The sequence below is a fragment of the Podarcis bocagei genome (assembly GCF_964188305.1).
Source record: "Podarcis bocagei genome assembly, chromosome: 9".
NCBI classification, from domain to species: Eukaryota; Metazoa; Chordata; class Lepidosauria; order Squamata; family Lacertidae; genus Podarcis; species Podarcis bocagei.
This window is the reverse complement of record NC_138134.1, coordinates 48,486,949-48,503,481: the sequence shown is the minus strand read 5'-3', so window position 1 is coordinate 48,503,481 and position 16,533 is coordinate 48,486,949. Positions and strand designations below refer to the sequence as shown.

The following is a 16,533-nucleotide window of genomic DNA, read 5'->3' as shown; positions in this document are numbered from 1 at the left end:
AGCAAAGCACTAAGAGTTCCAGGTTTTTCAGTGCAGTCCTTTTTAATGTGAGTTATATACAGGCATTTACAAAAGAAACAGTCCATACAGAGTACTTACAAACGAATACTCTCCACCACAGCACCACCACACTACTGCACAACCACCACACACCCTGTTAAACAGGCTTTCCTTTTTAAAACAGCCAATTACACTAATCACACTCTTGCTGAGTCACTCTGACCCAGCAGAGTATTGCATCATCCTGTTGAAGCCTGCAGACTTATCCAGTATCCTGCGAATCCCAACACTCCTCCTTAAGTCAAAGGCTTGAGACCCAATAATTCTCTTAAGTCTCGAAATTTAGGAGCATCCAAACATTTTGTATACAAATCTGCCACATTACATTTTGTGTTACAGTGCTGTACCTTTAACACATTTCTTTCCAAAGCATTTTTCACATTTCCGTATCTTATCGCAATATGTTTACTTTTGCTTTTAAAGTTCTGTTGGTTGGCAAGCTGTTGTGCAGCCATGTTGTCACTTAGCACGGTGATTGGCATTTCAGAAGGTATTCCAAGCTCTTTTGTTAGGCAAGCAAACCACTCTATTTGTGATACACATTCGCTTATGGCTAATCTGTATTGAATCTTAAATATTGTTTCTGAAAACAAATCAGCTTCTTAACCCATGATTTCAAGTTGTTTAGATTAACAAATCACAGTTATGATTTTTCACAGTTTGTAGTATATGGACGAAATGAAACTATTCCTTATAAACAACAGATGTGCATGGTTCTGATATCCCCATAGAAATGCCAGAAGAACAGAAACAAAGAAGCAAGAGAGCCCAAAGCTTGCTATGGCTTGATGCTGTCATTTTGACCAATGGTTCATCGTGACTGAATCTCAACACTTATTTCCATGGATCTAACTCACTTCCCCAATACAGAACAGTGCCCTGAACATTTCTGCAGTTCGAATGAAATCCACGATAAGCATGAAAGTAACTGGGGGCAGGGATAATGCTTGATACTAAGACACATGTTCTGTATTCTCTCCAGAATGCATTCTTGTTGTACTTTAACCCCCTCCTACTACCAATTATCTTCCCTAATTCTGTTACGCATTCCAGGCACACAATAAATTCCATGATGCAACCTTGATCAAATTTGCTCTGCATTCTTGAGATACACATTCTATATTGTGCAGCCTCAAAACATCAAGCCACATGAAACAATGCAAATTCTGGAGAAAATCTGTTTCCAATCTCTGGACTGGCACAACTTACATCTCCTCCCAATTTCTCAGGGATATCGGGAGAATCATTTTCTGACAGACAATGGCCTACACATTAACTTCTTATCTCCAGAGACAGCTGACCTATACCTTTATAAGCTAACCAAAGAACTATGCTATGGGTCAGCCAATGTAGATGCAGCAGACTAGACATTCCTACCTCAACAATAACTTCGTATTTACCTCAAAAAGGTTTCAATGTTTTGTCCTCTGTCTACTGTATCCCACATGCAAATATTAGAATTTTCAAGACATATAATCTTAGGTATTGGCATACAGATAATCATAGTACATACTAATACATGAAAACTACTATGGTAACAGTTTTTCACCTTCTCTAGCTCTTCTTCCACAGTTTGCCTTTCTCTAGCACTCCGCTCAATTTGGATCTGCTTCTCTTCACATTCCTACCAAAGAAGCAAAAGGCAAGCATTAGGGAGAAAAAGGAGCAAACCATATACAAGTGTAACTCTACTTGGCAAACAATGCCAGGGTTGAGTCATCTAGCACCTGGTATGTGGAGTAAGCACAAACATCACTCATTTTAAGCTTCATTTAAGTCTTCTCTGTCTTGCATTTTCTCTACCTATAAAACAAGTCACATATACAGTACACTAGTAGTTTAATCTTAATCAGGTTGTTCTGTTGGGACAATAGTTTTTGAAATATTTATAGCACTTGTAGCAAATTAACATACAAGTAGCTTGTCATATACTTGATTATACACATGATTTTGTTTTCTCTAACACACACTCGGAAAGTCATGTTTGGAACTCACAATGTATCATTGCTTCCAAAAGAGGAAGGAAGAGTTCAGAACCACAATCACAGTGTAGTATTTTGACATTCTCATTGATTTTCCTTTTTAAAATATAAGTATGTCATATAACATACTTGCATATAACCACTTGTAGAGAAGAATGACATGTGTACAAGACTGCTTTCACAAATTATGAAAAGTTTATTTTTTGCATTTCTTATATTTGTAGATTGAAAGAGTAAGCTACATTGTCTATTGTATATGTGCAACTTTAAAATGCTTCCTTCATTTCCATTGCTCTTCATCTGAAACTTTGACATTAATAACCACCACTCCTTTTATATCCAAACTTCTGAGAGGTAAGTGCAGTTGCCTATGCAGTGAAAATGATGTCATCCCTACACAATTGTGAGGTATCAACAGAGTTGGGCAAACTTGAAACGACAAAAAAATAGTTAGAAAAAAAGTCCTAAGGGGGAGAGGAACCTCAAACCAGCCCAAATGAAGAATGGGCAGACTCAGTGGCCATTTAATGCTGGTTAAAGGTGGAAAGGAAAACCCTAAAAACTAGGTGGGAGAATGAAATCAGGAAATGTGGAGGAGGGCATAGCTGACTGACTAACACTGAACAAAAGCATTCTACATGACGTTTTGTTAGCGGATGCTGAAAACAGTACAGCAAAGGTGTCTATAATATCAATGGGCAGGGAGTTCCAAAGTGCAGGTGTTGCCAAGTCAAAGGATTAATTCCTTGCAAGTGTGGAAAGAATGTTATATGGCACTGTAAAAGTGCCAGTTCCACAAACTGAAGCAGTCTAGTGAGCATGTACCTCTATGATATTCTGGAACACTTTAAAATATGTGAGAACTGCTGTTGTAAGTTTTTATTATAATGGTTTCATCTTTTCCTGCTGGCTTTATTTTTTTATGGTTGTTGGTAGTCTTTTTTTGGTTACTAGAAGCAATCTAGAGAATACTTTATTATCAGGTGCCATACTAATGTATTAAGTAGGTAAGAAAATAAGCAAAATAAAAATACAATGCTAGAACAAAAAAATTGAAAGGGATGGGGGGGGGGATATTCCACAAAAATTTGCAAAGTTGGAGGGAGAATGGGGGCAAAGGGAGAATTAAGCATTTTCCTCACTCCTTTATCTCTTTATATCCCTTAAATGACTCTTTCTATTCCCCTGTTGAACCCCTAATCCCTGTTTACCTCAGAATCCCCAGTCAGGGAGACACCTATATTTTAACATGACCTTGCATTCAAGTACAGGTACAGTTTCCCTGCCCCCGCCACAAACAACACTCCTTTTATCTTTTTCATCTTCTGCTGAACCTCCTTAAAAGCACAACTAGAAGCTCTGATGAGCAGAGAGAACCTTCATTTTTAGCTTTTTCCTCAAAAAACTTTACTACCATGTGAATAAAGAGAGCTTGCATGAAAACTTGATAACAAAATAAAATGTTCACATATGTAGTACTTTGATAAGAATACACCAAAATCCACAAATATTGTTGAGACTTTAAGACTTGTTCTAGCATTTTGAAAAAGATAAAAGTTCTGCACCATTTAGTCAGATTCAGAAACAAAAGCATAAATGGTGATCAACTACTACCACCCAGCAACAGCCATTGCTGAATTTTTTTAATGAAGACTCTGATGCTTCATTTTAATAATAATTTGACAGCAACCCAGTCAAATACAAAAGCACTTTTAAGCTTAACTTATTTCAGTGGGATCTGAGCTTCTTTCCCATCACTACTGATGAAATCCATGCGACATATGCTATGCACAACTGTGGCTAAATTTTCCTTTTAGAATTTTCCTTCTCCCAATGTATGTGACACAGCAGAAAGATTGAATTCATTCACGTGTCCAGAGGAGGGCAACCAAAATGGTCAAAGGCCTGGAAACGATGCCTTATGAGGAACGGCTAAGGGAGCTGGGCATGTTTAGCCTGGAGAAGAGGAGGTTAAGGGGTGATATGATAGCCATGTTCAAATATATAAAAGGATGTCACATAGAGGAGGGAGAAAGGTTGTTTTCTGCTGCTCCAGAGAAGCGGACACGGAGCAATGGATCCAAACTACAAGAAAGAAGATTCCACCTAAACATTAGGAAGAACTTCCTGACAGTAAGAGCTGTTTGACAGTGGAATTTGCTGCCAAGGAGTGTGGTGGGGTCTCCTTCTTTGGAGGTCTTTAAGCAGAGGCTTGACAACCATATGTCAGGAGTGCTCTGATGGTGTTTCCTGCTTGGCAGGGGGTTGGTCTCGATGGCCCTTGTGGTCTATTCCAACTCTATGATTCTATGATTCTATGATACAATTTACGTTGCCCCCAAATAAGTTTAAAGGCAAAGAACAAGCAATTCCAGTACAACCTAAGACATACCTTCTGGAGTGCATCAATTTCTTCTGCTAATCGGGATATCTGGATATTGCACCTTTTCTTTTCATTTTCTACCTTTTAAAATATATATATAAGTGTATTGTTTAGTATGCAATGGTTAGTTTTTCCAGTCATACAATGCACCATTAGAATAAACAAGGAGAATTAAATTTAATTAAATTGCTGCTTGCTCATCTTGTCAACTGATTCCTGGCCTGATTACAATAACATAAATATAAATAAACAAGCTAGAACAATATAGTTAATCAAACATCAAGAGAAGATAAAATATATCACAATTTACATGCAAGATAGGCCCTGAACAGCTTAGGTCCATTCTATTTGAGAGCAAATCTCCTTTTGCACACACCCACCTATTTACTGCCAACTCAAGGAAAGTCCTCTGCACTTGCACCTATGACGTGCAACAACATTCCCCTAGAGATTACTGCAGGCAGCCACCTGGAGTATTGGTGTTCCACTGTTTGGTTAGAACACACCCATTTGTGGCAGTATGTCTGAACACTGATTTTGAGTACTGGGTTTGTTTGAAATTCTGGACATCTTAGTATTTGTGTATTTTAGCATTTTATTGTTTGTCTTTTGTTGTTTTATTGTATTGATTACTGTTTTTGGGAGGGTTATTGTTTTGTTTGTTGCTATGCTACGTATTTTTAAAAAATGCTATGTGATCCTCAGATGAAGGATGGTATATAAATTAAATTTAATTAAATAAATAAATTCTTCCCATAAATTGCTCTGCAGTTTTATATAGAAGACTTTCTATAAATGTTTTCTCCAATAAATAAAGTTTTAAGCACAACTCACTTCCTTTCTAGTACTTGAAGCAGCATCTTGAAGCAGATGAGAAAATGCTTCCTTCATATTTTCAATCTCCTCTTCTTTTTGTTTTGCACATATCATTGCCTAAATGGGAAATGAAATGAATAGTCCTTAAAAAACTAAGTGTATTCCCTGTTGAGGACAACCAGGTAACAATTCAAAAAACAAGACCATGGTGTTCTAGTGAACAGAAAATTAACGAACTCTAAAATGCACTTTTCCAATGAGTTTTAGTATATTTCTATATTTCTACTTGTGCGTCACTCCTAAGTTAACTGTATAGGTAAAGGTAAAGGTACCCCTGCCCGTATGGGCCAGTCTTGACAGACTCTAGGGTTGTGCGCCCATCTCACTCAAGAGGCCGGGAGCCAGCGCTGTCCGGAGACACTTCCGTGTCACGTGGCCAGCGTGACAAGCTGCATCTGGCGAGCCAGCGCAGCACACAGAACGCCGTTTACCTTCCCGCTGGTAAGCGGTCCCTATTTATCTACTTGCACCCGGGGGTGCTTTCGAACTGCTAGGTTGGCAGGCACTGGGACTGAACGACAGGAGCGCACCCCACCGCGGGGATTCGAACCGCCGACCATGCGATCGGCAAGTCCTAGGCACTGAGGTTTTACCCACAGCGCCACCCGTGTCCCTAAGTTAACTGTATACTATGGATTTTTTACACTTTTGGATTTCTCATATAGTGACAACACAAAGAGAGAGTTCCACATACACTTAGATTGTAAGAAAAAATGAATTTGGCATACCTGAATTTTCAGGCTAATTAAACTTATGATCACAAGCCAAAACTAATGCTGAACCAATCAAGAGACAAGAACATGTAGACATCTTAAAAAATTGTCTAGTAGCAGCTTAGAGAGCAACTAAGTATGTTCTGGGTATAAGCTTTCATGTGCAGAACATAAATCAAATATCTTTAATACGGTCAATGACCAGGAAGCAATTTATAAAATATGACATTAAGAGTAGTATGCAGAACATAGTTGGTCTCTAAGGTGCTACTGGACATTTTATTTATTTATTTCAACTACGTCAGACCAACACAGCTACCTACCAGACTCTAGAATCTAGATACAGTATCTGTTTCTCAACCAACCTTCTTCTGAGTTTAAACAACTGCATTCTCAAGAGACCTTTCATTTTAACATTCCCATAGCTGAGAGATCCAATCTAAAAGTCCTTCCTTCCATTGGTGGAGCACAATAGCAATATGTATATGATCCAGTTCTTCATCACATTTTTCCCTTGTCCTCCATGCCCTTTCTTTGTGCATAATTCTCCCACTGACAGCTCCCTTCTTCTCGTAGCCTTCCTCTTGCATGCAGAGGACAGACTGGATCATCCCCCTTTTCCATATCAGAGAACATTATGTTTAGTTTTTATTGTCAAAATACAAGTATAGTACTTCAAAGTTATAAGAAATTGGTTTCCCTCCCAAAATGAAATGGACTTTAAAAAATCTATTTTTAAAAAAAGAGTATTACAGACTATATTTAAAAGTTGTTTGTCTCTAGAGTGCTACACTTTAGAGTTCTATTTACTATTGTACATCATAATAGCAAGATGGTTCAGAATTGACAGAAAAAATTACACTAGCTTTATACAGGTTATGCTACCTGAACTGCCTTACTGGTAAACATATATGCCCTAAGATTCAAATTTTTAAAATGCTAACTATGTGATGTCACAGGCTTAAAATACATGACCCAAAGGATGATCCCTAAAATGGGAGCCCCAATGAAACATCCCAAGTTTTATTTAATGTTCAAGTAAGACCGTTGCTCTAAGAGAATTCAGGCACTTCTGAAATGCGTACTGTGTCTGGTGGAAGTCACTTTTCCTGAAAGTGCATGATGAAGACTGTAAAAAATGATAGTATTACACAAGACACAATTTGTATTATAATGCTTAAAGTGTGTGACTACTGGTCAGAAATACTTACATTATTCAGACATAATTGAATGTATGAGGTGGCTTTAAGAAGGCCCCTTTTTGAACAGGCTGTTCAAAATTGTAACCTCTCACTCATGTTCTGGATTATTCCAGCTATTTCAGAAAAAGAACCAGAGTGAATATTCAGGTATGGAGAATTGGTCCCTTGGTGCTTTGTTTACCTGACTCTTTTGCAGATTAGCTTCTTCTAAGAGTTGGATGTTCTTACAAGCCTCTTCCATAGCATCATTCTTCTCCCTTTCTATAACAGTGCACTTCACAGTCAGCTCTTGGATTTGTTTTTCTAGGTTTGTTTTTTCTGTTCTTAGCTCTTTTAAATCTTCGGCAGCTACACAAAGCCTGCATATCAGAACAAGGACCACTTAGCTGATTGAAGCTAAATCTAGGATTGAAACTACATTCAATTGTCAGCTCTTGTAATCTAGAGAGGACAAGGTTATATGAATTTTCATTTGCCACATTTCACTATCTTGAAGTGATTCTGAAGGTTACCGTATTTTTCGCCCTATAGGACACACTTTTTCCTCTCCAAAAATGAAGGGGAAATGTGTGTGCGTCCTATGGGGCGAATGCAGGCTTTTGCTGAAGCCTGGAGAGCGAGGGGGCGGTGCGCACCAACCCCTCTCGCTCTCCAGGCTTCAGGAAGCTATCCGCTAGCCGTGGGAGACGCAGGTCTCCCATGGCTAGCGGAGAGCTTGCCTGCACCCAGAAGCTTTTGGTGTGCTGAGCTCAGCACGCCCCAAGCTTCGGGTTTCGCTCAGTCCTCCGCTAGCCGTGGGAGAGCTGCGTGACTTCGCGCAGCTCTCCCACGGCTTGCGGATAGCAGCCTGCTCTGGGGGCTGGGGTTGGGGGAAGCTCGGGCTTCCCCTGCCCGAGCCCCGCACCTGGGGGGAAAATAATTTTTTTCCCTTTATTTCCCCCCCCCCCCAAAAAAAACCTAGGTGCGTCCTATGGGCCGGTGCGTCCTATGGGGCGAAAAATACGGTAGTTTTCAGGAGTTCAGTAATTTTTCCTGGCAAAGTGACAAGCTCTTTCAAATTCAGATCTCATGACTGATATGTACATCTATGAAACCTTTTGCTATAACACCATGCTATAACTGCCCTTGATAATTCTTTCAAAAGATCGACAACTCAAAGAAAGCTGTCTGTGGACAAACACTGGCTCCCTTGGCCTGAGAGCAAGATGAGCGTCGCACCCCATAGTTGCTTTTGACTAGACTTAACCATCCAGGGGTCCTTTAACTTTAGTGGCCACAGAATTCTGACTGATTTGGGAGAATGGGCAGGGAATCCAGAAACTTAGGATGGGAGAGAGAATAGAACAGAGTATCCTGGAAATGGGAGTACTCCAAATTACAACATTTTGATGCACATCCCAGTTGTGGTTTTGTATTCTGGTTTGCTCACTGATCACATACAATCATTTGTTAATTTGAACACATTTAAAATAATCCTCCAAACTATGGCCTAGATAGAGGTTCTTTTCTGGTGGTTTGAAAGGTTACCTGAATTAAGACTTAACACCAAGCTTCCTGTGGTGTCATATATAATGTAAGAAAGGCTTTATTCAGGAGTTCCACCAACTCACTAATAAGCATACTACTCAATTCTAAATGGAGGATATTCCAAACCTAACGCTCAGTGCCTGGTATAAATTGGTCCCATTCCTGAGGACCCAAACCTATACATTAGGATCATTCTGTATTAAGATCATTCTGCTTTTATTGATAGTAATTCTCAGCACATAAACCCTTTTCACACATTCAAATGGAAAAAGCAATTTGTCAACATGTATGATGGAGCCAGCTACGAGATGGCAACAACAAAAAATGAAGGACAAAGCTCTAAGAAACTATTAAGAATGACCTCCCAAGATCTGTATTATGTTGCTCTGGGATTAAAAACTATTCTATTGATTTAAATTCAACTTATTTCCACGCAAGCATGCCAAGAAACACATCCACAACACCAGCTTAACACTCTCCTACAGTGACAAGCATCAGATTCAAAATTAAAATTTAGCATGTGGATTGCTTTGTGGATACAATCAGTGCATGTAAAAAGACAATACCTGGTATAAAATCCTGCATTTAGCAACCAGGGGTGCATGCATAGTGAACTTTCTAGATTGGATTGGGATTTAACATTGATTGCCTCTTTCAGTATGGACTGGAGCAATGCCATCTTCTCCTTTAGCAACTGGTGGTGAGTTTCTACAAATTCAACAGAACCAGCAATCTGGTTGGCAGGTATGCATGAATTTGTAGATTGGATCTATAGTTTTTGCAATATATCTTAAACCTTTCAAATACCTCTCTTTAACGCATCAAGTAGAAACAGAGATTAACTTCAGAGGCAATATTCATACATACATTTGCCACCAAGGAATGGAAGGAAAATAATCACAGGTGTCCATGCATGTTAAGAACGTTCTATAGCAGTTCCCAAACTTTTGCAAGAATATCTTTGGATGTAGTTTTATATTACCTACTCTAATACTTGCACGCAGCCTTCCTCAATTTTGTGACCTCCCAGTTGTTTTGGACTATACCTCCTATCAGCCCAAGTCAACAGTGAGGGATGATGGAAATTGAAGTCCAGAACACCAGAAGGCACTGGTTAGGAAAAGAGTAAACAACCCTTCTGTGAGAAGAAGATGCCGTTTACCAATGGAAGTGTACTTTTATATCCAATACATAGAAAAGTACAGTTAGTAACAAGCCTAGTTATAAGTCTAATAAGCTATATTCAATGAAAGAACATATCTGTAATGGCTTAAGCAACAACAACAACAAAAAAGTATTTGAATTTCTCAATGCTCCTCCTTATGGTGCCAGAGAATCAAACAAACACACACTCCTTATATCAATTAATGTTCTACCTTTTCTCCAGTTCTTTTACGCTACATTGCAACTGATGCAAGCGTTTGTCTGATGCTTCCTCTCTTTCCTGAGCAGCAAGCACCTCTTCTTCCTAGAAGCCACAGAAGTCATTCAGAAATTATTATCAGAGCTTCGCTTGAATTTTTTAAAAAATAGGAGCCAACCAACCAAAGTCTGATTAATGCCTTGTGTTTGAAATCAGAAGTAACATGACATACCTTTCTATCTACCTGGGCCTGAAGATTCTCAATCAGCCTGGTCATCTCATCAACCTTAGCAGCTGCTGTTCTCAAGTCCAACTTGGATTGTCTACACGTAAAAATAAACACTTACTTTTTTAAATTTATTGTAAAAAAGCAGATTAGAGTTACTAATCACAATTACTTATTTCATCTTAACTAAACTGTATAATCAAATAATATTTTCCCATACTGAAAACATTTACATTGGACCAATAAAAATGCACGTTTGTCTATTTTGTATCTCCTCCATCTGCTTTATCTGTGAATCAGTGGCAAGATTACTGCTAAAACTGCTTTCATGCAGCCAGGTGGGTGCCAAACTGTCTGAAAGGAGCTGACCTCAGTGTCTCAACGAAAGCAGCATGGATCCAAAGATAACGTGGTATGTGTATGGAGATTTTTCAGATACTGAGCCCATGCACATTATAACAGCTGCAGTGCAGAGAACGTACTCAAACTATGGCATTCACTTTCACAAATGTGGCCACCAACTCTGATGGCTTTACAAGGGGATTAGACAAATTAATGGAGGATAAATCTATCAGTGAAAGCTAGTCATGAGAGCTGTATACCACCCCAGGACCAAAAATCTTATGCCTCTTAAGGGTCATTGGGGAACAACAGCAAAAAAGAACGACTGCCCTCCAAGTCCTGCTTGTGGGCTTCCAAAAACCATCTGACTGGCCACTGTGGGAAATGGGCCAGATAAACCAGATAAAGCTTTGATCTGATCCAACAGGGCCCTTCTTATTTTCTTATGAAACTTCTGCGAAGCACTTTTCAGCAATAACACCATCTCTATATGAAATAGGACATACCCTCTAACAAAACTGTACAGGGAATTATGAATTGAAGTAGAAGTTTCCATCAGCAGGTGGTACTGCAATCTGTGGCTTTCAGCAGATATTTATTGTTCACACCTGAATAATTAAAATATTTTCTCTACATATTTTACTCTGCGTTCAGGCCCAGCCCTGAGACTAAGCCAATCTTGGTCACCCTGATAAACACCCTTTTCTAAGAGCAAGAGAACGGTACTGCAGCTGTGTCCCTGCTTCTTTGTTGGAGGCTTTAGATACAATCTTTGTGGCTTTCAAGACCTGGCTAGCTGCTGATTCATTACTGGGCCAAATTTAAGGTGTTCCTATTAGCATATAAAGTCTTTAACAGCTCTGGACCAGCTTACTTCAAGTATCATCTTATCCATATATACCCATTGACTCCTTTGATCTGTGGAACTGGCACTTTAAAAAGTATTCCTCACTTGTAAGGAACTAGTATTTTAGTGTGGCAGCACCTACTCTCTGGAACTCCCTGCCCATTGATGTTAGGCAAGCATCTTCATATCTCCACAGGCCTTAACAGAATCTGGTATGTAGGTATGTATTTTCCTCAGAAGAGATCCCTCACCAAATGGTCCCAGGGCAGGTTAAAAAAATATCATAAAAGAAAATCACAAAAAACAGAAATATGAGGGGGGAAACAGCAGCACATAATAGCAGGACACAGCAATGCAGCAATAGGGAAAACATCCACTCAACCAATCTACTAGGTTTGCTTACATAGCTACACTTCCACTTATAGCTAAAAACTTTAATCTGATATGCAGTAAAGTGCCATGTTTCTGTGCTTAGTTCTGTTGCATGGACAGGACCATTACAGTGATATCTCAGGTTAAGAACTTAATTCGTTCTGGAGGTCCGTTCTTAACCTGAAACTGTTCTTAACCTGGAGGTACCACTTTAGCTAATGGGGCCTCCCGCTGCCGCTGCACTGCCACCACACAATTTATGTTCTCATCCTGAAGCAAAGTTCTTAACCCGAGGTACTATTTCTGGGTTAGCGGAGTCTGTAATCTGAAGTGTCTGTAACCTGAAGCATCTGTAACCCGAGGTACCACTGTATAAATGTCTTCTGCATCTGCCCTGCATTGGAAGGAGGCTTATCTGCCTGCACACCCCTGGAGTGGAGACTCACAAGATATGCATCTGAAGCATCTGTATCCCGAGGTACCACTGTACATCAAAATATTTAAAATATTTATTCACTCTCATCCACTGCTACTTATGCAAAAAGAAGCCCCTAAGCCTGTGGCAATCAATTATTTATGCAAGTACTGGTATTTACTTGCTTCAAGTGATGCAAAAAAGAAAATAAAAAAGGTAATAATCCCATTGTGAAAATCCAGTGCTGCCATTCTGCTCATCACATGGCTTTTGGTTCAGGAAAGGTACATGCTAATGTAAGAGAAGTGGACATGATTTTTGCTGATTCAGAATGAGTTTTCTGCCACCAGTGCTCTAGCCGTCTCAGCGATTGTTTCCTCACCCTCAGCTCTGAAGAAAACCACAGGGCTGTCTGGGCTCCATGCAATCAGAGAGGGCACTTCGGAGCCAGACAGTCAATAGCCCTGGTTAACTCCGCATTCCAGCGGGCCACCAGCAAATCAGCTGAAAGGCCATCAACATGGGATAAAGCATCTCCTACCACTCTCTGGAAACCATTTGGATCCATTAAGTGGCGGGGGCGGACCATCCAAATTGGTCCCACCTCCCTGCAGAGGGGAAGGGTGGCAGAGAAGTCCAGTTGATTAATAATAATAATAATTTATTATTTATACCCCGCCCATCTGGCTGGGCCTCCCCAGCCACTCTGGGCGGCTTCCATAAAAACCAAAAATACAGTAAAATGTATTAAGAATCAAAAATACACACAACCACTACAGTTTAATCATAGTGGAATGGTACTTAGAATATGTGATCGCATAAGCAGAAGGCACTTTCACTATTACCAGGCAAGGTCCTTATTTTCAGATTCCCCACTGCAACCCCTCAAAAGAGTTAGGGACAAGAAGGGATGCATAGTGCATGGAGCGCAGTGGACTAGAATTAATGAAATTTTCACTGCACAAAAACTTTTTGCTTATTCAAAAGTCGCCTCTGGATATGAACCACTGTCACATAGTTTGCTGTTTCTGTGATGTTAGATGGGTTTAATGAACAAGGTAGAACAAGCTACTAGGGCTCATGAAATAAAAGTAGGTTTCAGAAATCTCATTTATACCTCTGTTGCTTGCGTAGCTGGTCCAGTTCTACATTCTGTTCTGTTACAGTCTTCTTAAATACCTGATTAAGCTACAAGAATGGGAAAGTCTTTTAATACATTCCAAAGAACAAAAAATAATAATAATCAGTAAACATAGTATGGTGGATATATTTTTCTTTGACTCCAAGACTTGTAGCAGAAAGTTTTAAAAGTTCTGGTTACACATATGTACCTCAAGAAGTAAGAATTTGCTTTTCAAAAAATTGCTCTTTGCTTACAGTTGACTCTAAAATGTTTAAGTCTTTCATAATTTCCCAACTTGACTATCTTCTTCACAAGTTCTCCACTTTCCATTTAAACTTCTTAATTCTCTCTTAAATGTAGCTATTTATATCATTTGCCTTTTTATTGTATTGTCAACTTACATCGTACAGCGTTTTCATATCATATATAAAACAACTTTGTACCCTATTCAGTGTTCATGCTCTCTTTTACAACCACTAATCATTTTCACTACCCTCTAACAGAGTTGACACAAAAAGTGAAGAAGAGAAGCAGAGGAAACAGAAAATTGTAAATCATTATTTTGATTGATAATAAAAAACTCTAGGGAATAAAAGTAAATAAGTGTGGTTTCACAGACAGAGGCTTGCTTCTTCATGGTGACGCAAATCTGACCTAATTTTCCAGAGCAAGGGCCAATTATGTTATCCAACAAATAAATTAAAACAGATTAAAAATGAAGTAGAAAATATGGCATAGTCGTTAAAAAATAAGGTAGGGTTTATAATATACACAGATAAGAAGTGCCTAGAATCTGCTTTGGAGCTACAGTGGTGCCCCGCAAGACGAATGCCTCGCAAGACGGAAAACTCGCTAGACGGAAGAGTTTTCCGTTTTGGAGGTGCTTCGCAAAATGAATTTCCTATGGGCATGCTTCGCAAGACGACAATGTCTTGCGAGTTCCTGCTGGTTTTTTCCCCTCCCCCCCTTTTTGTAAGCTGCTAAGCCGCTTATCAGCTGAACTGATCAGCAGATAAGCCGCTAAAAGCCGCTAATAGGCTAATCCTTCAATGGGCTTGCTTTGCAAGACGAAAAAACTGCTAGACGAAGAGAATCACAGAACGGATTCTTTTCGTCTTGCGAGGCACCACTGTATTTGCATTTGTTTTATATATTTCCCCCTTTTTAATGGACATTCATATGAGATAGGCTACAAATGTTTCAAGATGTTATTATAATGTTCAGTGTTTCACTTACTGACTCTGTTTTTTCGTTGTTGAAATGCAGTTGCTTTGTTAGTTGCTGAAAGCTTGTCAATTGATCCTAAAAAGAAGATGCAGAGCATGTAATTATAATCTAAAGAATTTATCATCAACATAAAAATAAATGCTCAAGCTTAACATTTTAAACATTTAAGTACTATTACTATATTGTATACATTACCACTGGCTGTCATCCAAAATTCTCTCTTTGACAGTTAGCCAGATATTTCCAAAGAAATACACAGCAGCAGAAAAAGCAATAATGGTGTATTCCAGTCCCTATTGTTTTGTGTGTGTGTGTGTGAAAGAAATGGAAAAATATATACACAAAGCACTCGGTCAATGCCAAGCTGTGGTTGAACATTCTGCAACCAGATGTGAGGTATTTGCACCAGAACCAATAGTTGCATGTGTGTGTGTGGTAGTAATGAGTCCTATGTATAAAAGCTGTGTAAGTTAAAGGGAGGTAACCCTGCAATTAACCCCTGAAAATGGGTTTCAAAATAAGGAGCTTTGAAGCCATAGTAAGTGTGCTCCTTTTCTAATATGCCTTATAGTTTTTAGACTTTCAGAATTCACCGATGTCACATTCTGAAGACAATCTCTGAAATCTCAAGGAAAGGAGAAACAATCATGTTTTTGCTTTTACAAAAGCAATCCAAAAGTCAGTTAAGTACCAGATGAAAAGCTTATGGAAACAATTAAAGAGCTGCTTTGCCAAAGGACAGAAGCTCTGCCCTCAGGACAGCACTTATGCCCCCCAAATCCTGACAGAAAAGTCTGCTGGAATAGATGCACCATTCACTGGATGGTCTGAAACAGGATGTTACATGGGATGGGCATGATGGAGACAGACCATGAACAAGGACCCAAAGCCTCCTAGTTTCCCGACATGTCAATGGATTGAGTCTGAATTTACACCAGTTACATAGCTGGCATGTCTCTCCCACTGGGACAAAGAGAACAAAATTCTATCTTCCTACTTCCCATCCCAGCCAGAAGGACCCGGTATGGCTTTGGTTGTAGCCAGAGCAAGTACCATGGAGTCTCACCCCCACCATAAAAGAGGACTGAAGTTTTAATCAAATTTTAATACATAGCTATTACAATAAACTGGATTACTTTTTGTTTTTGACTTTCAGCAATATGAATCTGTGCTTCTGTCATGTGTGCATGATATATCTGCTGAAGTCGCTCCAACTCCTGTGATACTGTCTGCCAAAGTTCTACTGCATGTTCCTTTTCCTACAAAAATAAAAGCAAAAATAGTATATGATAAACTTTGTTTCTGCTAAGTGCTTATGATTCAGAAAACTGAAAGCAGAGATTGTTATTTTTCTACAAAGCCACTCCGCATTATGCAGATACTGCAATATATTCCCACTTGCCTCCCAAAGCGATGGTACTTATTACTTACATGTTTCCTATATGCTATATAATTAAAGTGGGCAATTCTATTCAATTGCAACCTAGCTGCAAAAAAATGGAATTCAAATGTGAATATTAATTAATTAATTACCACCTTTCCTCTAAGGGGTTCAAGGTGGTATACACAGTTCTATTCTTTCCTATTTTACCCTCATAACAACACTGAAGTGGATTAGGCTGAGAGTGAGCAACTGCCCTAAGGTCACCCAGTAAGCTTCACGGCTAAGTGGGGATTTGATCCCTGGTTCCGCAGGTCCTAATCCAACACTTCATTCAATACACCAGAACTTATTATATCATCTTCAACAGACCTTAGAGGTTCACAGATTACCAATAAGATAAAATCCTGAAATTAAAAGCAAGCTTTAAAATCCTGACAAAATTTTACTTTGAGAAGTGCATGCTACCTTCACCAAAAATAAAAACAAAGTAA

At 39.1% G+C, this 16,533-nt stretch overlaps 1 protein-coding gene across 5 annotated transcripts in view; it reads right to left on the bottom strand.

The window, feature by feature from the left end:
• SCLT1 (sodium channel and clathrin linker 1) overlaps nt 1–16,533 on the bottom strand; it is a 49,460-nt gene that overhangs the window by 18,804 nt on the left and 14,123 nt on the right. For all 5 annotated transcript variants that reach the window (XM_081209286.1, XM_081209285.1, XM_081209287.1 and 2 more), the window contains 9 exons: nt 15,795–15,917; nt 14,668–14,733; nt 13,426–13,496; nt 10,339–10,429; nt 10,120–10,211; nt 7,398–7,575; nt 5,260–5,358; nt 4,435–4,506; nt 1,610–1,684 (listed from right to left, as the gene is read on the bottom strand). In XM_081209286.1, coding sequence (XP_081065412.1) covers nt 1,610–1,684; nt 4,435–4,506; nt 5,260–5,358; nt 7,398–7,575; nt 10,120–10,211; nt 10,339–10,429; nt 13,426–13,496; nt 14,668–14,733; nt 15,795–15,917 — 867 coding nt within the window. The remainder of the gene's footprint in view (nt 1–1,609; nt 1,685–4,434; nt 4,507–5,259; nt 5,359–7,397; nt 7,576–10,119; nt 10,212–10,338; nt 10,430–13,425; nt 13,497–14,667; nt 14,734–15,794; nt 15,918–16,533) is intronic.